At 44.2% G+C, this 22,654-nt stretch overlaps 1 protein-coding gene across 6 annotated transcripts in view; it reads left to right on the forward strand.

Annotated features, from left to right (window-relative positions):
• Window positions 1-580: 580 nt before the first annotated feature.
• Window positions 581-22,654, forward strand: part of LOC106566812 (rho guanine nucleotide exchange factor 10-like protein) — a 30,830-nt gene continuing 8,756 nt past the window's right edge. The window contains exons 1-18 of one of the 6 annotated variants that reach the window (XM_045693103.1): window positions 581-1,084; window positions 6,057-6,120; window positions 9,730-10,017; window positions 10,187-10,214; window positions 10,871-10,935; window positions 11,168-11,236; window positions 13,340-13,639; window positions 13,729-13,868; window positions 17,346-17,426; window positions 17,790-17,898; window positions 18,436-18,617; window positions 18,889-19,068; window positions 19,241-19,357; window positions 19,679-19,771; window positions 20,698-20,868; window positions 21,042-21,187; window positions 21,510-21,551; window positions 22,459-22,613. In XM_045693103.1, the coding sequence (XP_045549059.1) occupies window positions 6,084-6,120; window positions 9,730-10,017; window positions 10,187-10,214; window positions 10,871-10,935; window positions 11,168-11,236; window positions 13,340-13,639; window positions 13,729-13,868; window positions 17,346-17,426; window positions 17,790-17,898; window positions 18,436-18,617; window positions 18,889-19,068; window positions 19,241-19,357; window positions 19,679-19,771; window positions 20,698-20,868; window positions 21,042-21,187; window positions 21,510-21,551; window positions 22,459-22,613 (2,203 nt within the window). In that variant the 5' untranslated portion in view covers window positions 581-1,084; window positions 6,057-6,083. Of the gene's footprint in view, window positions 1,085-6,056; window positions 6,121-9,729; window positions 10,018-10,186; window positions 10,215-10,870; window positions 10,936-11,167; window positions 11,237-11,624; window positions 12,206-13,339; window positions 13,640-13,728; window positions 13,869-17,345; window positions 17,427-17,789; window positions 17,899-18,435; window positions 18,618-18,888; window positions 19,069-19,240; window positions 19,358-19,678; window positions 19,772-20,697; window positions 20,869-21,041; window positions 21,188-21,509; window positions 21,552-22,458; window positions 22,614-22,654 lie in introns of those variants that run through there. The other 5 variants (XM_045693104.1, XM_014135230.2, XM_045693106.1 and 2 more) reach the window with 5 other exon arrangements.

A 22,654-nucleotide genomic window follows, 5' to 3' on the forward strand; every position in this document is an offset into this window, starting at 1 on the left:
TAGTGACAACAGTATAATGAGTTAATACATTGTGCCTGTGTAACTTAGTAGAGGCCTATAGGTGACATCTGACAATGGTCGAGTTTGTTTTCAAGTCGAATCAAATTGTATTTGTCACATACCCGAATACAACAGGTGTAGACCTTACCGTGAAATGCTTATTTTACAAGCCCTTAACCAACCATGCAGTTCAAGAAAGAGTTAAGAAAATGTTTACTAAATAAACTAAAGTAAAAAATAATAAAAAGTAACACAATAAAATAACAATAAAGAGGCTATATACAAGTTGGTACCGGTACCGAGTCAATGTGCTGGGGTACAGGTTAGTTTAGGTAATTTGTACATGTACATGCCCCGGGTAGGCGGGGTTTGCTCATTTTAGACAATTCCATTGGTCCTTAAGAAAAATCTCCACTCACGTGGGGCACCGGGCCATGCAAAACGAACTCAACCATTGCTCTCCAGGGAGGGTTGTAGATGAACTCTGTACGGTCCACTCTCACACAGCAGGGTTAGCCCTGAGCTTCTGGCTGTAACCAAACAAAGGCTGTCACTAGTTGCTGCTCCCACACTAGGATCAGGAAACTCTCCTCTCTCTATGCTTTAGCGCTCAACCTCCCTCCCTTTTCCTCCCTCTTCTCCCGCAGTGCGTTAACCGGCACATCCCTACACTGGAGGCATAAATGCGCTCAACACCCCACCAGCCAATCAAGAGCCGGTTAACGCACTGCGGGGAGAGAGGGAGGGAGAGCACTAAGCATAGAGAGAGGAGAGTTTCCTGATCCTAGTGTGGGAGCAGCAACTAGTGACAGCCTTTGTTTGGTTACAGCCAGAAGCTCAGGGCTAACCCTGTTGTGTGAGAGTGGACCGTACAGAGGACATCTACAACCCTCCCTTGATTTAGCTTCAAGGGAAGGGGCTTGGTCATCAAGTCAAGTGAGGGTATTAGGGATGGTGCAGACTCGACAAACCGGCTTCGTTGTTAACACTTGGGGGTGTGCAGAGGAGAGTCCTTGGGATTAAGGGCTGGGCTATGAGGAAGGCTTTCGGCTGGCTGATGTCTATCTTTACAGAGAACAAGGAGGTGAGATCTCATTGTCGTTGGCTGTCCATTACACTCCGTTTCTCTGCATCATCACATTGCAACAAGCCCTGGATCCGACTATGTAGGATGGGGAGGTGTATGTGTTGGGGGGTGACCTCCAGATTTCAGGAGAGTGACCTGGTGCACTTGATAAGCTTACAGAGCAACCCATTTTGAGGAGAAGTGCATTCTGAAAAGATTGTAGATAACAAATTCTGCAATACTGCACAGGGTCTTTAAATGCCTGAGGTTGACTCGTTTTGACTGCTGGAGAGAGAGAGGTGTACGTATCTTATTATAAAAGATCCTGTGGTCTTACCTAGGGAGATAAGTCTAGGTGTAATGATATATAGTACAACAGTTTCATATATTATTTTTATGTCTTTGGATGGGCTGACATGGTAAACTTTAGTTTGCAGCACCTGCTATAAGAACAGCTATTACCTTTATTGATGCATGTGGTCTGTCACATGCTCTCGTAAAGTCTGGGAAATGTCATGTGTGGGCATATTTTGTTGCAATGTTATGCGGTGCATTTTGAAATGTAATACTCAATTGCTGGTCATAAAATGATGCAGATTAATTTTCATTCCCACAGTATTGTCTGACTCGTATTTTTGATCAAGCAGAACTGACTATTGCGTAGTAGTCCAATCTCTTGTCCCTGACTAAATGCAGTAACCACCCTTAATACTTTAAATACCAACACAACTAATCTGCTAGTTGAATATAGTTATAGATATCGATATTAAAAGAGACACATGTATGCACTGTTAAAACTTCACTGTTGCCGCTGCAACACATGTCAGTAGTTTTTACATGCTTTCTTGCTGCAGTAGGGCAGTGATGTTTGCGACATACATCCCAGAAACCGGGATAGAGGTTTCGATTGAGTAATGTCCTGGGTGTGGGAGTATGGAGTCAGTCACTGACTGGGGTTCCCTTCAGCCAAACAATCCACGCGCTGTTCTCTGTTCTCAGACTGACTGTAGATCAGAGGCTTCTCTCCGCTGGGGTCTATTCATAAGACCGCTCCATCTATGGGCGTCCTTCTCCCCATAGCCTTGTGAATTATTCATCAAAGTTGCTTCCCAAATGGCACCCTATTACCTATATAGTGCACTACTTTGACCATAGCCCTTGTGGGCCTATGGTCTCTGGTCAAAAGTAGTGCACTATATAGGGAATGATATTCCATTTGGGACACAGGCCAGGAATGACCCTCCCTGGAGTGTGAGAGCTAGAAGTTCAATACGCCCCCTCAAACAGCACGCTGCTACCACCTTCATTTATCAGAATGTTTGCATTCAGCTACAGCCATTTGTTTTTTTGACAAGCGTTCTTTGAATGAAGCCCTTTGACCACAGTGTAGGTGTGTCTTTAGAATTAAAAGGTCCACCGAGTTGGGAGCCGTTTTGATTTGTTAATCATTAATGAGGAGCATTTATGATCTTTCATGCCTGAGATGATAGTCATCCTGTGTTGTGACGTGTTTATAGTTTCTGCCTGCCTTGCCCAGCTCACGGTTGAGTAAAGTAAGTCTTTACTGCATGTCTGGATCTGCCACATACATCTGAAGAATGTAACACACGGGCGGTGTTTGGTGGTCGACGTCACCGATCTTCTTGCCATCACTGATCCAATTTTCATTTTCCATTGGTTTTGTCTTGTCTTACTTCACACCTGGTTCCAATCCCATCAATTACATGTTGTATTTAACCCTCTGTTTCCCATCATGTCCTTGTCAGAGATTGTTCGTTTGGAATGTTCGTGTATTATGTATTGGTGCGCGACGGGTTCTTGTACCCACTTTTATTTATTATGTAACTTTGGTTTTGGAGTTTTGTTAAGTCTATTAAACTACTCCATTTATACCAAGTTCGATTCTCCTTCGCCTGACTTCCCTGCCACCTACACACACGACATTACAGAATCTCTGACCAAATTATGGAGTCAGCAGGAGAAGGTACCCCGGCCATGGAGGTGGAGGAGCGCGTCCAGGATCATGCGGTAAAGCTTTACCATCTGGGCGTCGCCATGGATCGCGTTGTCCAGACTATGGACCGCTGGGAGAGACAGGGACTTCTTCCAGCGCAAACACCAGCACAACCAAGGTCTCTCTTGAGCACCCCTTTCCCGCCTGAACCCAGTGGGATCCGTCTCTCCATGCCACATGAGTACGACGGGAGTTCTGCCTACTGCCAGGGTTTCCTCCGCACAGGAGTTTGCCCTGGAGTTTAGGACCCTAGCTGCCGGCGCGGGATAGAACAACAGGGCGCTGATCGACCACTACCACTGCAGTCTGCGCGAGGACGTCCGTCGGGAGCTGGCCTGCAGAGACACCATCCTCACGTTCGACCAGCTGGTGGACCTGTCCATCCGGCTGGACAACCTGCTGGCTACTCGCGGACGTTCAGATCTGGGTCTGGTGGTTCCATCCTCCCGTATCCCCACTCCTATACCCATGGAGCTGGGAGGGGCGGTGCGCAGGGAGACCGGAGGGGGTTTCCGCTCGTGCACCATCTGTGGCCGCGGAGGTCACACTGCTGGTCGTTGCCTTGTTGGTTCCTCTGGGAAGCGAGGCAGCAGGCAGGGCGCTCTGGCGTCACCCCGGGTGAGCTGGCACCATTCTCACCCAGAGTCCTCTGTTGCACATATGTTTGTGTCCGTCACTTTTCCTGAGTTTTCCCCGCATTCCCAGCATAAGGCGCTCGTAGATTCTTGTGCGGCTGGGAATTTCATTGATAGAGCGTTAGCTCATAGTTTAGGGACCCCCATTGTTCCCGTGGATGTGCATTTCCCCGTTCACGCCTTAGATAGTCGACCATTAGGGTCAGGGTTAATTAGGGAAGTCGCCACTCCTTTGGGTATGGTGACGCAGGGGGGTCACACAGAGAAAATTTGTATATTCCTTATTGACTCTCCTGCGTTTCCCGTGGTGCTGGGCCTACCCTGGTTAGCTTGTCATAACCCCACTGTTTCTTGGCCACAGAGGACTCTCACAGGGTGGTCACAAGAGTGCTCAGGTAGGTGTTTAGGGGTTTCAGTTGGTGCTATTACGGTGGAGAGTCCAGACCAGGTCTCCACCGTGCGCATTCCCCCCGAATATGCCGATTTGGCTCTCGCCTTCTCTAAAAAGAAGGCAACTTAATTACCACCTCATCGACGGGGCAATTGTGCGATAGATCTCCTGGTAGACGCTGCACTTCCCAGGAGTCACGTGTATCCCCTCTCACAGGCGGAGACGGAGGCTATGGAAACATATGTCTCTGAATCCCTGCGTCAGGGGTACATTCGGTCCTCCATTTCACCCGTCTCCTCGGGTTTCTTTTTTGTGAAGAAGGAGGGAGGTCTGTGTCCGTGTATTGACTACCGGGGTCTTAATCAGATCACGGTGAGATATAGTTACCCGCTACCGCTCATAGCCACAGCGATAGAGTCAATGCACGGGGCGTGCTTCTTCACCAAACTAGATCTCAGGAGCGCTTACAATCTGGTGCGTATCCGAGAGGGAGATGAGTGGAAGACGGCTTTCAGTACCACCTCTGGGCACTATGAGTACCTCGTCATGCCGTACGGGTTGATGAATGCGCCATCAGTCTTCCAAGCTTTTGTAGACAAGATTTTCAGGGACCTGCACGGGCAGGGTGTAGTGGTGTTTATCGATGACATTCTGATATACTCCGCTACATGCGCCGAGCATGTGTCTCTGGTGCGCAAAGTGCTTGGTCGCCTGTTGAAGCATGACCTGTAGGTCAAGGCTGAGAAATGCCTCTTTTTCCAACAGTCCGTCTTCTTCCTAGGGTATTGCATTTCCATGTCAGGGGTGGAGATGGAGAGTGACCGCATTGCAGCCGTGGGTAATTGGCCGACTCCCACCACGGTAAAGGAAGTGCAGCGGTTTCTAGGGTTTGCCAACTACTACCGGAGGTTTATCCGGGGTTTTGGTCAGGTAGCGACTCCCATTACTTCACTGCTGAAGGGGGGTCCGGTGCGCTTGCAGTGGACAGCTGAGGTGGACAGGGCTTTCAGTCACCTGAGGGCTTTGATTACCTCGGCTCCCGTGCTGGCCCATCCGGATCCCTCTTTGGCGTTCATAGTGGAGGTGGATGCGTCCGAAGCTGGGATAGGAGCCGTGCTCTCAGCGCTCGGGTACGCCACCGACGCTCCGCCCTTGTGCCTTCTTCTCTAAGAAGCTCAACCCGGCGGAGCGAAACTATGGTCCCTCTCCTTGTTCGGTGGTTGACGTCACCGATCTTCTAGCCATCACTGATCCATTTTCCATTGGCTTTGTCTTGTCTTCCTTCACACCTGGTTCCAATCCCATCAATTACATGTTGTGTATTTAACCCTCTGTTTCCCATCATGTCCTTGTCAGAGATTGTTCGTGTATTATGTATTGGTGTGCGACGGGTTCTTGTACCCACTTTTATTTATTATGTAACTTTGGTTTTGGAGTTTGGTTAAGTCTATTAAACTACTCCATTTATACCAAGTTCGATTCTCCTTCGACTGACTTCCCTGCCACCTACACACACGACATTACAGTACCTAATAAACTGTCTGGTCAGTCTATTCTCCACATAGGCTGTCTTTCTAAGTGTAGGTTTGAGGTTGAGAGAGGTGCAGTGTCGAAACTATTACAAACCATGTGAGTGAGTTGTTCAGTGTTTCGTCACCATGAAATGCAGCAATAAGTTTTCATGGAGTTGTTTACTGGATAGTTACCCATGGCAAACTATGTTACCATAAGTCAGTGATGTAACATTTATGGATATTTTCAAAGAAAAACAAACTTTTATGCTGAGACTTTCAAAAAGGTCATTATGAAACGGCCCCAAAAATCCAATGGACCCAAAAGTCCAATGGCCTAACAAATCTATATCGGAGCAAATCTGATATTGACATTTGTCACATCCTATCAGGTTAAAAAATGTTCTCAGTGATTCATTGGGTTGGTTTGCTTTTACAGAGGCTGATGTGACCACAGAGAACACCAATGGCTTCTCTACCTCCCCCCATCCCTCAAACCTCAGGTGAGTTTCTACTTTCTTCAGTATCAGTATGTGCTGTAGATTTCTGCCTTACAAAGAAGAGATTTAGGTAAAATCTTATTAGACAGTCATAAATAAAACAAGAGTTATGGGGATTATTCTGTAACAACTCCCCATTTATATACAATTTACAAAGCAATTAGTACTATGTAACAGAGGTGGGTGATAGGTGGTTCAGGCTGTACTAATGTACATACTGTATGTCTATGTGTGATAAAGGATTTGTGAATCTATTTGGGCTTCCTCAAGCAGAAGTTCCATCTGAGAAGCATTCCTTACAAACCCTATTTGGTAACAATGTGGAGACAAACATTGACTTGTGAGTTTTACCATTAAATTAGGTCAGCAGCCACACAGTGACATAGCAGCGGCAGTAGCAGTACTAGTGTTACGTGCTACCTGAGGAATCTGTACACTCAAACATAAACAAGGAACCTGTCCCAGGCAGAGAGTGCAGTGCTGTTATTGACTTCACTGAGATAACATCCAGGCAGCTAACAGGCTCCAGGCTACAGTCTGGCGCTACCTAATCCCTTCAGGGCTAGGGGAAAAGGTGAGAGCTCCCGGCATGGGGCCTTAGCCTACTGACCATATGCTGCGTCAGAAGGACTTCTGCTGCCACCCGGGCCATATGTTTCATGCCTTATACCCTCTACACGAATCCACCTGCTGAGAATGGGCGTATGGGCAGTTAACATGCACTAGCCAGAGCAATGTTAGGCCCTGTTAGGCCCATGCTTCTCTTTTAGGCAGGTTCATTGCTCCTATATTTTTTTTGTGGCATGAAAGAGGATGAACGTCAACTTAGCATCAATGTACCTGTTCAAGTTGAATCATTTTTTTCGACAGGGTAAGGTTTAATGGAGCAGAATAACAGTGCGTGGCGTGTTAGTTAGCCACTGTCATCTACAGGGCCAAGAGTCCTGGGATTTATATGTCTAAGTTGATTGATCCCAGGCAAGTCAGCAAGGTGACGTTATTCCTGCTTGATTCTGACTGACAGGCAGATCCAGACATAGGCTACACTCCTTAAAACAAAATGCTCCCATATGTTAAGGTTTAGTCCTGCCCAGCGACGTGTTTTCCTTATTAGACTTGGCACCACTGTGACCTATAATCCGCTAGACCTATAGCGGCTAGACAAGTAGTACTCGAATACTATTTGAAACACGACCCGCCAAGCCGCACTGCTTCTTGACACAATGCTCGCGTAACCCGGAAGCCAGCCGCACCAATGTGTCGGAGGAAACACCGTACACCTGGTGACTGTGTCAGCATGCATTGCGCCAGGCCCGCCACAAGAGTCGCTAGAGCGTGATAGGACAAGGACAACCTCGAAATAACACTCTGAAATTGAGGTAGGATGGATCTTTTGGCTCACATCATGACATCCCAATGTGATCTGATTATAATAGACCAATTACTTTTTCATCTGCGTAAGGGGGTGGGCTCTAAGCCATCCTTTCAGCCAATCAGGGCTGCGTAAATATCTTCAAATTTGTTTCATTACGCCCACACGATCAGACTGAGCATTTCAAGGACCAAATGAGGCTCAGGGAAATTATGAAAATATATTTTGGAGTTATTTTCATTAAACACATGATTTAAAAAATAAAATGACAAAGACTGCCGGGAGGCTTAAGAAGTGAAATGTTTTTGGTGTTTTTTTGGTAGGGACCTGCGGTCCATTTTGACCCTGTTCTGGGTCTGGATGCAGTCTGCCTATTGAGTATGGCTGGACTAGACCATTGTGTTTAATGTGATAGTTACCTACCCTGTTCCTGGAGAGCTACAGTACCAGGTGTACAGGCTTTTGTTCCAACCCAGCATTAAAATATAACGCAGTATATAAATCACCTACAGTACATTTACAGTGCATTCGGAAAGTATTCAGACCGTTTCCCCTTTTACAAATTTTGTTACGTTACAGCCTTATTCTTAAATGGATTCAATATTTTTTTGGTCATCAATCTACAGACAATACTTCATAATGACAAAGTAAAAACATGTTTTAGAAATGTTTGCAAATTTATTACAAATAAACTGAAATACCTTATTTACATAAGAATTCAGACCCTTTGCTATGAGACTCAAAATTGAGCTCAGGTGCATCCTGTTTCCATTGATCATCCTTGATGTTTCTCCAACTTGATTGGAGTCCAACTGTGGTAAATTCAATTGATTGGACATGATTTGGAAAGGCACACACCTGTGTAGACAGGTGACAGTGCATGTCCGGGCAAAAACCAAGCCACGAGGTCAAAAAAATTCTCTGTAGAGCTCCAAGACAGGATTGTGTTGAGGCACAAATCTGGGGAAGGGTAACAAAAAATTTCTGCAGCATTGAAGGTCCCCAAGAATACAGTGGCCTCTATCATACTTAAATTGAAGAAGTTTGGAACCACCAATTCTCTTCCTAGAGCTGTCCGCCCGGCCAAACTGAGCAATCATTGGAGAAGGGACTTGGTCGGGGAGGTGATGAAGAACCTGATGGTCACTCTGACAGAGCTCCAGAGTTCCTCTGTGGAGATGGGAGAACCTTCCAGAAGGACAACCATCTCTGCAGCACTCCACCAACGAGGCCTTTATGGTAGAGTGGCCACTCCTCAGTGAAAGGCAGATGACAGCCCGCTTGGAGTTTGCACCTAAAGGACTCTCAGACCATGAGGAACAGAGGTCCTTTATGACAACCTGTTCCAGAGTGCTAAGGAACTCGGACTGGGGTGAAGGTTCACCTTCCAACAGGATTGCTTAGTTTGCCGGGTGGCCAGCTGTTTGAAGAGTCTTGGTGGTTCCAAACTTCTTTCATTTAATAATGATGGAGGCCACTGTGTTCTTGGGGACGTTTAATGCTGCAGACATTTTTTGGTACCCTTCCCCAGATCTGTGCCTCGACACAATCCTGTCTCGGAGCTCTATGCACAATTCCTTCGACTTCTCGGCTTGGTTTTGGCTCTGACCATGCACTGTCAACTGTGGGACCTTTTATATAGACAGATGTTTGCCTTTCCAAATCCTGTCCAATCAATTGAATTTACCCCAGGTGGACTCCAATCACGTTGTAGAAACATCTCAAGGATGATCAATGTAAACAGGATGCACCTGAGCTCAATTTCGAGTCTCATAGCAAAGAGTCTGAATACTTATGTAAGGTATTTCTGTTTTGCAAAAATTTCTAAAAACCTGTTTTCACTTTGTCATTATGGGGTATTGTGTGTAGATGTTTTATTAATTTAATCTATCTCATCAATCTTAGTTTAAGGCTGTAACGTAACAAAATGTGGGAAAAGGGAAGGGGTCTGAATACTTTCCGAATGCACTGTATACTGTAAATGCTGTTGCAGACCTCAATCTTCCCAATACTTTGCCTTAGTGTGAGAATACCTAATTTAGACCTACAGTATTTGTTGAGAGAAATGGCTGATCAGTAACAGATGCGCTGGTAGTCAATAGTACACTAACAACATATGAGATCACTGCAGTGTTTTGGAAATAATGTGTTGTCTCCGGTATGATTTAAGATGCATTGTATAATTGTAATTTGTAACAGCACATCTCATTTTGTTTAACTTTCTCCCCTCATGTTTCCAGTGCCTATGTCCAACAGGGCCTCTAAGATGGAGGATGATGAGGAAGAGGAAGGTATGAAGTTTGACTTTGACAACAGTGACGAAGAGTGCAGTACGACACCAGACAACTCTGTCTCTGCCATGGCCAAGGGCTTTGAAGCCACTGTGATGGCGGGGCTTGCATCAAAAAGGAACACAATGGGCCCTAGTTCTGCCCAAGACCCAACAGTAAAGCCAAGGCTCAATGGATGGCCATCTGCTGGAAAGGAGGACCAGAGCATGCACTCACTCCCTCATTCCAATAGCTCAGGTGAGTCTGTCTCAGCATGGTCATGGTCCCATTGGCTCTCATTCATAATTGCCTGGGTGAGCTCTGCCATACTATCATAGATAAGCTTGTAGAATGAGACTGCTATTGACTGCATTGTTTTTACCTAGGTAATAACTTAGTCTAAACGTGTATGTTTTGTTTTCCACAGAGATGGTGGGAAGAAGGTCTCCTGAGGGGTAGGATATTTACCTTTTATATCTATAATGACTTATGATTAAACTGTATAGACGAAACCCATTCATATATTTATTCAAACACCTTATCTGTAATATCATCACAATTTCTTCCCAAACTTTGTTTCAATTGGGTGAGAGCAGAAGTTAAACAGTAGCAGATGTTCTCATAAGTTACTAGAGATCATTAACTCTGAGGAGAATCTAGTCACTTTTACTGCTCAATGTCACAAACCATATTGATCAACTTAGCTATACAATGTAATACAGTACACCACAATATCCACTGTAATGTTATGTTATATACCACAATGTTCACTGTATTGGGGCTCCCGAGTGGCGCAGCGGTTTAAGGCACTGCATCTCAGTGCTACAGGCATCACTACAGACCCTGGTTTGATTCCAGGCTGTATCACAACCGGCCTTGATTTGGAGTCCCATAGGGCGGCACACAATTGGCCCAGCGTCGTCTGTGTCAGGGTTTGGCCAGGGTAGGCCGTCATTGTAAATAAGAATTTGTTCTTAACTGACTTGCCTAGTAAAATTAAAATAAATGAATACATTAATTGTCGTCTGTGACATCAATTACTGCTAAAATGACATCTCCCCAGCAGTGTCACTCCCAGATGTTTTGATGCCCATATTTGTTAATGTTTCAGCCACTCTGAGCTGGGAGTGTCAGGAGACACAGAGGGTTCTGGGAGAAGAAATAGCATTTATGAAGGTAAGGGACACTCTTCAACGCTTTCAGTTCAAATTGTAGGCCCAGGCCCACTGTACATGTACTGTATAATATGATTACACTCAGAAGTAACATCTGACTTTTCCTTGTTGTTTTATAGTCTGAGATAACTTTCCCTGGTAATTTCACTTTGTGTGACACAATGTCATAAGCCAGTACACATTGTAATGTTCGCCCCCATATCTAGCCTTATCTCTGTCAATGCCATCTCCAGCAGGATCTATGAATGAGTGCTACTACACCCCTATCTTAAAAAAGGCTGCCCACATAGACACTCAGACAGGTCTGTGACCATCTTTCAGCAGGGCTGTGGTGTCACACATTGTGCACTTCCCTACTTTTACAATCATACCGAGTCACAAGTAGCACAATCACTGTACTTGTACACAGCCAATCTGTAAATAGCACACCCAACTACCTCATCCCCATATTATTACTCACCCTCTTGCTCTTTTGCACCCCAGTATCTCTACTTGTACATCATCTGCACATCTATCACTGCAGAGTTAATGCTAAATTGTAATTATTTTGCCTCTATGGCCCATTTATTGCCTACCTCTCTACTCTTCTACATTTGCACACACTGTACATAGATTTTTCTATTGTGTTACTGACTGTATGTTTGTTTGTGTAACTCTGTTGTTTTTGTCGCACTGCTTTGCTTTATCTTGGCCAGGTCGCAGTTGTAAATGAGAACTTGTTCTCAACTGGCCTACCTGGTTAAATAAAGGTGAAATGAAAAATAAAAATGTGACAGCACTGCATGGGACACCAGCCCAGAATCACACTTAACAAATCAGATCCTTATCGATCCAATGGAAATGGATGGCTTATCAATGAAATGCAGACAAATCAAGGCTGTATTAATCAAGTACAGAGTAATCATTACTCTAAAACAGAGACATCTATTTGAGTATAATCGTACATGATTGGCTACAAATCCCTGCATAGGCAGTCTCTCTTTCTCATAGGCAGTCTCTCTTTCTCATAGGCAGTCTCTCTTTCTCATAGGCAGTCTCTCTTTCTCATAGGCAGAGTCTCTCTCCGCTTTCTGTGTGCGTACGCATGTTTATGAGAGATCTCAGTTGTGTGTGTATATGAGATATCTGGGTTCCACATATGTGTGATCTCAGTGGTGTGTGTCCTCACAGCAGTGTGTGCATTATTTGTTCAGTTCAGGCACCGTATGGAGCCACCTCAGCCAAGGAGTGGTTCAGTGTGGTCTCAGAGCTCACTCTGCGACTGCATAAAGGTATATTAAACACTAGTCTAGTTTAGCCACCCTGTACGTGACCTACAGTCTAAGCTCCTCTAGTATAAGCCACCTGTCACTATCAGGGTTGCAAAATTCCGGGAACTTTCAAAAAATACCCTGAATCATCCAACCATGATTTCTGGAAAACCAGGGAATTTATTGAAAGTTCCTGGGATTTTGCAACCCTAGTCACTATCACCTCAACCTCAATCCTACCCAGCTACCCAGCGTAGCAAAATCCTACCCAATGCAGGCCTAGCAAAATTCATTTAGAAATATTGGGAATTCGTCTTTCTTGGTCATGCTTTTTATTTCTTAGATATCCCTAGTTATACAGGTAAATGTGGGTTAAAGTTAGTAGAAAATAGACATTGCATTGTGTAAACCTCATTGGATATTAAACATATTACACCCCTTGGCAAACTGAATACTCCCTAATATAAATACAAAACATGTACTGTAGAGCTAGAGATACAACTGGATTTCTTACAGGGGCCAGAGATCTGTCACTTTATAATTCAGCCACCTTCACCTCTGTAATTTGAGTGTATTTATTGACCAGGACATGAATCCTATTCTTCAGCGATAGGGCATACTTTTCCACACGGAAACAGGCTTTCTCTCAACGCTGAGAGAGCCATAGCTAATTTGCCCCACAGTAGTCAGGCTTGTAGGGATGGTTGAGATTTTCAGACTCCTGTCTCTAATGCTCTTGTTGCCGGGCAGAAATGCCGGTGCGATACAGCTGCCTTCGGTCACCCTGCAGATTCCTGCCAGCATAAACACTTTCCCTCAGATGCCTCACTTTGGTATGTGACGTCCTCTTTGATGATGATGTGCCATGATTGCATACTCTGCAGAAAGTGGCCCACGATACCCATTGCAGAGGAAAATCCAGTGGGATTGTACACCAGATTGACTTGCCTCTGCTCTGTCTCTTCTAGTGACCTTGCTTTGGTAATCTTGTAGTAACATTGAACGTAGTCTATTGGCCTACTACCCACCATTTTAGTCTGGTTACTTTGCTATTTACTATGTTTACGGCAAAATAAACCTGGGAGTGGTAGTAGTGCCCAATTGAGCCTTTTAACCAATTATCTAAGGTTGGAATGGTGCACTTCTCTCTTCCAGGGAAACCTCCCCCTATTCTTAATGTAGGAGGTCCAGGTGATGCAGCAAGTCCTGAAAATGAAAATGTGTCTCGTCCGGAGGGCCTGCAAGGTCCAGATGGTCTGGCCTGCACAGACAGCCCACCCAGCCCCACCAGTCCTGATAACGTCATGACTGATCCGACCCACCGCCATGACATGACCAACTCGACCAGCCCTGATGACATCATCATGACTAGTTCAGAGGCAATCTTTAGGACCAGTCGTCCAGAGGTCATCTATGATGACGTGCCCTGTGAGAGCCTCCTCTCTCCTCTGGAAGGTGGGGACTCTGATACAGTGGTGTGTTTGTGCATGCATGCATGGATGCATGTTTGTGTGTGTGATTTAATGTCTCCCCTGTTGTGTCAGATGACATCTACGAGGACGTCCAGAGGCCAGAAAGCCATCATGGCACCAACAACGGTTGGAGCGACAGTGAGTTTGAGAGCTATGATGAGCAGTCAGACAGCGAGACCAAAATACCCACTGTTGCCCGAAGCAGTAGTAAGGTAAGCCTCCTGTCTTGTATACTCCACTCTGCTGCTTTTGCAATGTCTATATTATGTGTTGTATTTGTTGCTCAGACCTTGATACTATACAATACTTGCTACAATTATTTAATGACACCCAAGGATGTCTGTTTAATCAAAGTAGGCATTGTGTCTGATGCTATGTCCTTTCCACAAGATGTCAGTACTATGTCGGCTCGCATACAGTGAGCTCCAAAAGTGTTGGGACGGTGACACATTTAGTTGTTTTGGCTCTGTACTCCAGCGCTTTGGATTTGAAATGATACCAGGGGAATCGTTTAGAAACTACAGCATTTTTTGTACACAGTCCACCGATTTTAATTTTAATTTAGTATTTTAATTTAATTTTTTATATATATATATATATTTTTTTTAAATGTATGGTACCAAAAATATTGGGACAAATTCACTTATTTGTATTAATGTTGTCAAAAGTTTAGTATTTGGTCCCATATTCCTAGCATGCAATGATTACATCAAGCTTGTGACTCTACAAACTGTTGGATGCGTTTGCTGTTTGTTTTGGTTGTGTTTAAGATTATTTTGTGCCAAATAGACAATAATGGTAAATAATGTATTACGTCATTTTGGAGTCCCTTTTATGTTAAATGAGAATAGAATATGCCCAAATATCATACCCCCAAGACATGCTAACCTCTCACCATTTCAATAACGGAGGAGGTTATCATTTTATATCATACCATCAAGACATGCTAACCTCTCACCATTACTATAACAGGGGAGGTTAGCATTTTATATCATACCCCCAAGACATGCTAACCTCTCACCATTACAATAACAGGGGAGGTTAGCATTTTTTGGGGATATGATATTTGTGCATCTAACTTTCTCACTCATCATTATTCACGATTCATTCAGGACAGTTAGTAATCATGGTAGCATCCACATTAATGTAGAAATGTTTACAAACATATTCTATTCTTATTTACACAATGCATTATTTACCATTTAATTTCTATTGGGCACAAACTAATCTGAAACACAATCGAAACAAACTGCAAATGCGTCCAACAAGTGACTATACAAAGGTACACTATATGGGGCGGCAGGTAGCTTAGTGGTTAGAGCGTTGGACTAGTAACCAAAAGGTTGCAAGATCGAATCCCCGAGCTGACAAGGTAAAATCTGTTGTTCTGCCCCAGAACAAGGCCCACTGTTACTAGGCCGTCATTGAAAATAAGAATTTGTTCTTAACTGACTTGCCTAGTAAAATAAAGGTACAAAATACACACATGCGCAAAGGTATGTGGACAGACACCCCTTTAAATTAGTGGATTCGGCTATTTGCTGACAGGTGTACAAAATCGAGCACAGAGTCATGCAATCTCCATAGGGAAACATTGGCAGTAGAATGGCCTTACTGAAGAGCTCAGTGACTTTCAATGTGGCTTTCATAGGATGCCACCTTTCCAACAAGACAGTTTGTCAAATTTCTGCTCTGCTAGAGCTACCCCGGTCAACTGTAAGTGCTCTTATTGTGAGGTGGAAATGTCTAGGAGCAACAGCGGCTCAGCCACGAAGTGGTAGGTCACACAAGCTCACAGAACGGGACCGCTGAAGCGCGCAGTGTGTAAAAATTGTCTGTCTTCGGTTGCAACACTCACTACCGAGTTCCAAACTGCCTCTGGGAAATGGGTTTCCATGGTTGAGCAGCCGCACACAAGCCTAAGATCACCATGCGCAATGCGAAGTGTTGGCTGGAGTGGTGTAAAGCTCACTGCCATTGGACTCTGGAGCAGTGGAAACTCGTTCTCTGGAGTGATGAATCACGCTTCACCATCTGTCAATCTGGGTTTGGCGGATGCCAAGAGAACGCTACCTGCCCAAATGCATAGTGCCAACTGTAAAGTTTGGTGGAGGAGGAATAATGGTCTGGGGCTGTTTTTCATGGTTCGGGCTAGGCCCCTTAGTTCCAGTGAAGGTGAAATCTTAATGCTACAGCATACAATGACATTCTAGACGATTCTGTGCTTCCAACTTTGTGGCAAAAGTTTTGGGAAGGCCCTTTCCTGTTTCAGTATGACAATGCCCTGTACACAAAGCGAAGTCCATACAAAAATGGTTTGTCTAGATCGGTGTGGAAGAACTTCACTGGCCTTCACAGAGCCCTGACCTCAATCCCATCGAACACTTTTGCGATGAATTGGAACGCCGACTGCGAGCCAGGCCTAATCGCTCAAGATCAGTGCCCGACCTCACTAACGCTCTTGTGGCTGAATGCTGCGGGGACTTGCTTCCAATGTTCCAACATCTAGTGGAAAGCCTTCCCATAAGAGTGGAGGCTGTTATAGCAGCAAAGGGGGACCAACTCCATATTAATGGCCATAATTTTGGATTGAGATGTTTGACAAGCAGGTGTCCACATACTTTTGGTCATGTAGTGTATCTCTATTACGCATGGGAATACTTTGGAACAGATTTCCCAAATTAAAATCACTTGGAGCTGAATTGCTTGTGTTTTTATAGTCTTATGTGCAACAATTTACGTTTTTGCTTGTGGGGCAAAATAAAATCACCCACGGGCCACCAGTTGGGGGACCCTAGAGTATACTTACAGTATATACCTATAGACAACAATACATGTGGAACAACATGGTGTAGTTTAGTTAGTTTGTTGGGTGTGTGTGGTGTTGTCCAGTGCCCTCTCATGGTGTGACCCCAGCATACTTTTGGTAATGTAGTGAATGAGTGTTTATATACTGAGGAGGAACTGTACACAGCTGGTTTAAATGCACTGCCTTGCCCGCTGGATGAGGAAGTGATACACGTGTGTTCAGTAGTTAGTGGCTTTGTCAGCAGTCTCTCTTGGTTCCTCTTCTTCCTCTCTGGATATTCCCTGTCCATCCACTTACTATTGCTCCTCCCACTGCTGCTGCTTAAGTTTCTTTCTTCCCTGAATCTGTGCTGATTTAAGATCTGTTTTTCTGAAGAGGCAGGAGTACGGTTCTTATAATATGAGGTATTGTTGATATGCTTATATGTTTTTTTTTTTTATCACAAGGTTTTTCAACATTTAAAAAAAAATAGGTTTCACTGGAGATTTGAAATGATATTTTGTGTGGGTTAGGAGCAAGGGGAAATGGTCTCTTTTTTTAAGGGAAGGCAACAAAAGTGTCTTGTCTTTGCTTGCTGAATGAAAGACTATTCAACAAATAGAACCAATGTATTTTTATAATGACTAAGGAGAATGACAAGATATTTAAGCTTCTCTGTACTTTCTGAAACCAATCATTGTTCTACCTTCAATTGACATCATTTTGTCAACCCTTTTCACATCTTGTGATTTCACCGGTTGCCTCTCTTGCTTTTGCCTTGACTATCCTTCTCTTTTCTCTCTCTTTTTCCCTCAACCCTTCTGTCCGCTCACCTGATCTGGTGTCCTGTCCTTCCACCTTGCTTGTGGGGTTGGGGCATTGGCATGGCGATGAACTTTAGCTTTCTCAGGACATGTGGCGGCTGAAAGAGCGCTGTGCCAAGACAAAGCAGGATCTGGCCATGCGCAGCTGTGACTTCAAGGTACTGCATCATTGTTGTAGAGTACAGTAAAAATACTGTATGACTGCGACTGTTTCATTTCTCTTAAATGGCTCCTTTACCTTATCTTACCTGCCTTGACTGCTGGTAAGTGAAAAGACTAGTCTATAATTGTTATCTGGATAGTTTGGATATCAAGTGGTCAAAAGGGATAGGAGACAATGTAAAACTTTTTGGACACAGCCTCCGACTAGCCTAGTTCTGGTCAAAGGATGGTTGATGTGGTCTCTTTAAAGGGGAAGCATAGCTCTGCGGTGTCTCCTCTCTTTTCTCACATATTTACAGAGCATTATTCTCTCACCCTGTCTCTCGCTCTCTCTACTTTCCCCTTCACTTCTCTTTCAGGTCCAGATGCTGATGAAAGCAGCGAGAAATGGCACCAAGGACGGACTGGAAAAGACAAAGTTAGCTATGATGCGTAAAGTCTCTTTCCTGCAGAAAAAAGAAACCACGGGTAAGCATTATTATTATTATTATTCCAGCTTCTTCTTTTTAAATACACTATGTATTGGTTGATTGATGTCAGTTGTGACAGCTCATACATTGTCATGGTTTTTAGCATCATTGTTGTTGTCAATATCACTAGTAAATGCTGGTAAGTTAAACAAATGTAAAAGTGAAATGTCCCAGTTATCAAAGAAGTTTATCAGAGATTTAACATGTCACTCATTAGGTTCTTGAGATGGCTGTGGTAGGCACTGGGCTGTCAATTCCATCATCAAGGTGTCAGACAACCACAGACAAGGACACAAGGCGAGGGCTGGGTCGTATTCATTGGGCACCAAATGGTAGAACACGGATTGAAACATACCTTGACATGTTCAAGAAGAAACACATATTTTATGTTTTCTATTGCAAAACATTTGCATTCCCTAATGAATAGGACCCTGGGCTGGCGTGGGGTTACACTATATCCTCAGGCCATGTGAGAACAGAGCAGTATTGGTAGACAGGCAAATGAGTTTAAAGGTATGTCACTGTCACCATACAGAGGAGAGTGACGATGACGCTGGTTATCTGGACGTGACGGTGTCTGACGTGAAGCACCCGCCGCCCCAGCTGAGCCCTATGCCAAAGGGGCTTACCACCCAACAGATTATTAGACGCCACATCATTGGCTCCATCGTACAAAGTGAGAGGAGTTATGTGGACTCTCTCAAGAGAATCTTAGTGGTGAGTGACCTCCACTGTTCTTTTTTTCAACACTTCATTTAAACCATACCCAGACAGTCTGAAGTCATTTTGATTCACTGACATTAACTTCAGAGGTCTTCCTCCAGGTGGCTGGTTGCAGCACCTAACCCCCCCCCCGCACCCCCTCCCTTAGCACTTGTGTAGATCTGAACTGACTGGATAGGTGTTAACACAGATGAGTCCACCTTATCCAGCTAACCAGATATCAGTGAGCATCACTCTGATTGGTTCTCCTCCTTGCTGCTCTCAGGAGTACCAGAAGCCCTTGCTTGAGCCAGAGGCTCGGATCCTGAGCGATAAGAAGGTCCGGCCCATATTTTACCGACTGCGGGAGATCCTGCAGTGCCACTCAATGTTCCAAATCGCCCTGGCATCCCGTGTGGCCGAGTGGGACCTCAGTGAGAAGATCGGAGACCTCTTTGTGGCCTCGGTCAGTATGGAGGATGGATCTATCCAAGTGGGACCAGGCTCCAGTTCATTAGGGCACGCAACGCAAATGAACACGGCCCTGTTGGAATACTTAGAACATGTATCCTTTCCTTCCATGTATCCTTCCACTAATATTATATGACTGGATGTTGCATCCATTTTTCTCTCCACAGTTTTCCAAGTCAATGGTACTAGACGTGTACAGCGACTACGTCAACAACTTCACTAACGCTATGGCGCTCATCAAGAAAGCCTGCATTTCCAAGCCAGCTTTCCTGGAGTTTCTCAAGGTGGCCTACTCTCTCCTCTTTGATCATTCAGTTTACAATGAATTAGACTTCTTTCCTCTCCCAAGGCTGTAGAATTGTTTGCTGCTACAGTATATCTATTCGTATGCAATAAGTTCAAAGTTCGTCATCTATTTGCATTCAATGTTTTCTAGTAGCATTTGGTGAAACGGTCAGTCAGATTCGCCTCCAGACGGTTAATTCTGAATTTGAATGTGAGAATGTGTTTGACATCTCAGGGCTACTATATACTGTATATCATCCTCTTAGATACGATGTAATGAATCCCCTGTTAACTTGGCCTCTATGCTTGTGCCCCCACAGAAGAAGCAAGTGTCAAGTCCTGACAGAATCACTCTTTATGGCCTTATGGTTAAACCAATCCAGCGCTTCCCTCAGTTCATCCTGCTGCTACAGGTTAGTACCAAGACACAGCAAAAACAAGCATCTTATCTTTTTGAAGATGCATGTATAATACCCGTTGTTCATGATCTATATAAATATAGGCTATACACTAACATTTACTCATCTTCTATTTTAGTTTGTGTTGATTACCTTTAAGTATTCTGTATTAAGCTCCATGGAACAAAGCATGTGTCGAGAAGAGGAACAAAGAAAAAACTAAACTATTTAAAACCTTCTCATAAACATGTATTTGGAAAAAGGCCTTATAGTGTGCTCTGCCAAGCATGTCAGGTAAAAACCCAGACAGCTTTCTTAGGGGAATCCTATGAGTTCATTAATACTGAGGAAGTGAGAGGGCGAGGGTTTGTAGTGAAATGCGGCTCCCTTCAGTGCATTCAGAAAGTATTCAGACCCCTTCCCTTTTTCCACATTTTGCTATGCTACAGACTTATTCTAAAATTGATTAAATACATTTTTTCCCTCATCAATCTACACACAATAGCCCATAATGACAAAGCGAAAACAGTTTTTTAGATATTTTTGCAAATGTATTACATTTAAAAACCGGAACTTATTTACACAAGTATTCAGACCCTTTGCTATGAGACTCGAAATTGAGCTCAGGTCCATTCTGTTTCCATTGATCATCCTTGATGTTTCTACAACTTGATTGGAGTTCACCTGTGGTAAATTAAATTGATTGGACATGATATGGAAAGTCACACACCTGTCCATATAAGGTCCCACAGTTGACAGTGCATGGTCAGAGCAAAAACCAAGCCATGAGGTCGAAGGAATTGTGGGAAAAAATCAAGGGGTCTGAATACTTTCCGAATATGCTGTTACTGAAGACTGTTTTCTATCTCTCCCTCTCTCATTCCCTCTCACGCACACTCTCTCCTTCTCCCTCACACTTGCTCTCTTCCCCCCTCCTTCAGGACATGCTGAAGAACACTCCCCGGGCCCACCCTGACCGCCTGCCCCTGCAGTTGGCCCTCACCGAGCTGGAGACGTTGGCCGAGAGGCTGAACGAGCAGAAACGAGTCGCTGACCAGGTCGCTGAAATCCAGCAGCTGGCACGCAGCATTGGTGACCGTCAACTGAGCAAGGTTACGCATATACATATGCTAAAGATGCCACCAATGATTTCCTCTGTCTGTCTTTCTCGAAACAACATATTTTCTTTTTAAGGTAAATTTGTTTTATGTTTTAGTCAATTCCATTGTGTGTAAGTGAGGAAGTGTGATGTGGATAGTGTGTGATATTTGGGTCCCCTCTATAGCTCTTGAACTCAGACCAGAGGCAGCTGATACTGTGTGAGGTACTGATTGAGACAGTGTATGGGGAGAAAGGACAGGTCCTTAAGTCCAAGGAGCGCAAGGTTTTCCTGCTGAACGACACCCTCATCTGTGCAAACATCAATGTCAAGTGAGTCAGCACTACCAGGATGAGACCATAGAAATAGATTATCTATGTACGAGACATACTGTCTCATGCAGAGGAGGCTGGTGGGATGAGCTATAGGAGGACGGGCTGCAATGGAATAAATGGAACGGTATCAAACATATGGAAACCACACGTTTGACTCTGTTCTATTTATTCCATTCCAGCCATTACAATGAGCCTGTCCTCTTATAGGTCCTCCTACCAGCCTCCACTGATCTAATGTCATGTTGTCGAATGACAACCACACTGTGTATTCATGTCGACCAACTCTTTTTCTCCATCTTGTCCAACACGACTATTGTAGATATGAGAATCACAGCACTGATAATGTCATAAATGAACAAAGGTAAAGTTTTCCCCAAAATGTATCACAACTTTGCGCTTCCAAACCTCCGTTTTGATCAGAGATTTGTTGCACCCTACTTGATTCGGCTCATGCCAACTTTGCCCCCAACTTTCACATTTCCAGAGGAACGGATCACAATTCTTCTCATGCACAATTATGGGGTTTGATGATTAGTAATGTGCCCTGAAAATCAGTAGGGGGTGCTGGTGTTTGGAGAAGGATTCAACTTATCAGAAGGACTGTAATTGCATTATGTATTCATTGACCTACTTTCAGCTGTTAATTCAAAGAGCCCTGACACATTTAACAGGATTTCTCAATTACTGTTAGGATTGCATTATCTCTTACATTCAAAGTTTGTTCACGAAAATGATGCACGTATCGTCGAGGCAGAAGCCAATGTGACAGTGTTAAGATTCTGAACGTTCAGATAACTAGCAACAATGACAAGAAGCTGCCATGTGGAGAATCGCAGGTGGCTCGTTTCAGCTTGTCGTGTCTTGTTATTGATACCATGTCTTGTTTTGAGGCGTTTTGACGTCATGTCTATGCTAATATGGCAAAAATGTGATAGCTAACTAACCAACATCTGTAACAATGTATTTGTGAGACAACCAGTGCTCAAGAGTTGCATTCGTTTTCCCTCAAAAAGTGGAGACTAAATATAATTTACATGTTGTCAACAATCTAAGCCAACCCTTAATGTTTTGCCCCATAGTTGCGCACACATCGGTTTTGTTGCTAAACAACCAACCTGTTTATAGTTCAGGCCCATAGAGATGGAAAAAGAGAGGACAATATCTTGTGATGGCCTCTTGGACAGCATGGGAGGCACCATTTGGGAACAAGTTTAGGGGAACATCTCTATGTTCAGACCAGTGAAATGTGTTCCTGTTTCCTCCACTAGGGGTCCCCCTGATATCAGCAGTCTAGTTCCCATTGGTCCTAAATACACAGTGAAGTGGAGTGCCCCCTTGCTGCAGACGCAGGTAGTGGAGGTGGGACAGGAGAGCTTCCAGAGCAAAGATACAGGGAAACGGCCAAACGTTGCTAATGTTCCAGGTAAGAACACACATTCAGTTCAATAAAAAAAGTATCCATTG

Source organism: Salmo salar, chromosome ssa13 (assembly GCF_905237065.1).
Source record: "Salmo salar chromosome ssa13, Ssal_v3.1, whole genome shotgun sequence".
Taxonomy (NCBI): domain Eukaryota; kingdom Metazoa; phylum Chordata; class Actinopteri; order Salmoniformes; family Salmonidae; genus Salmo; species Salmo salar.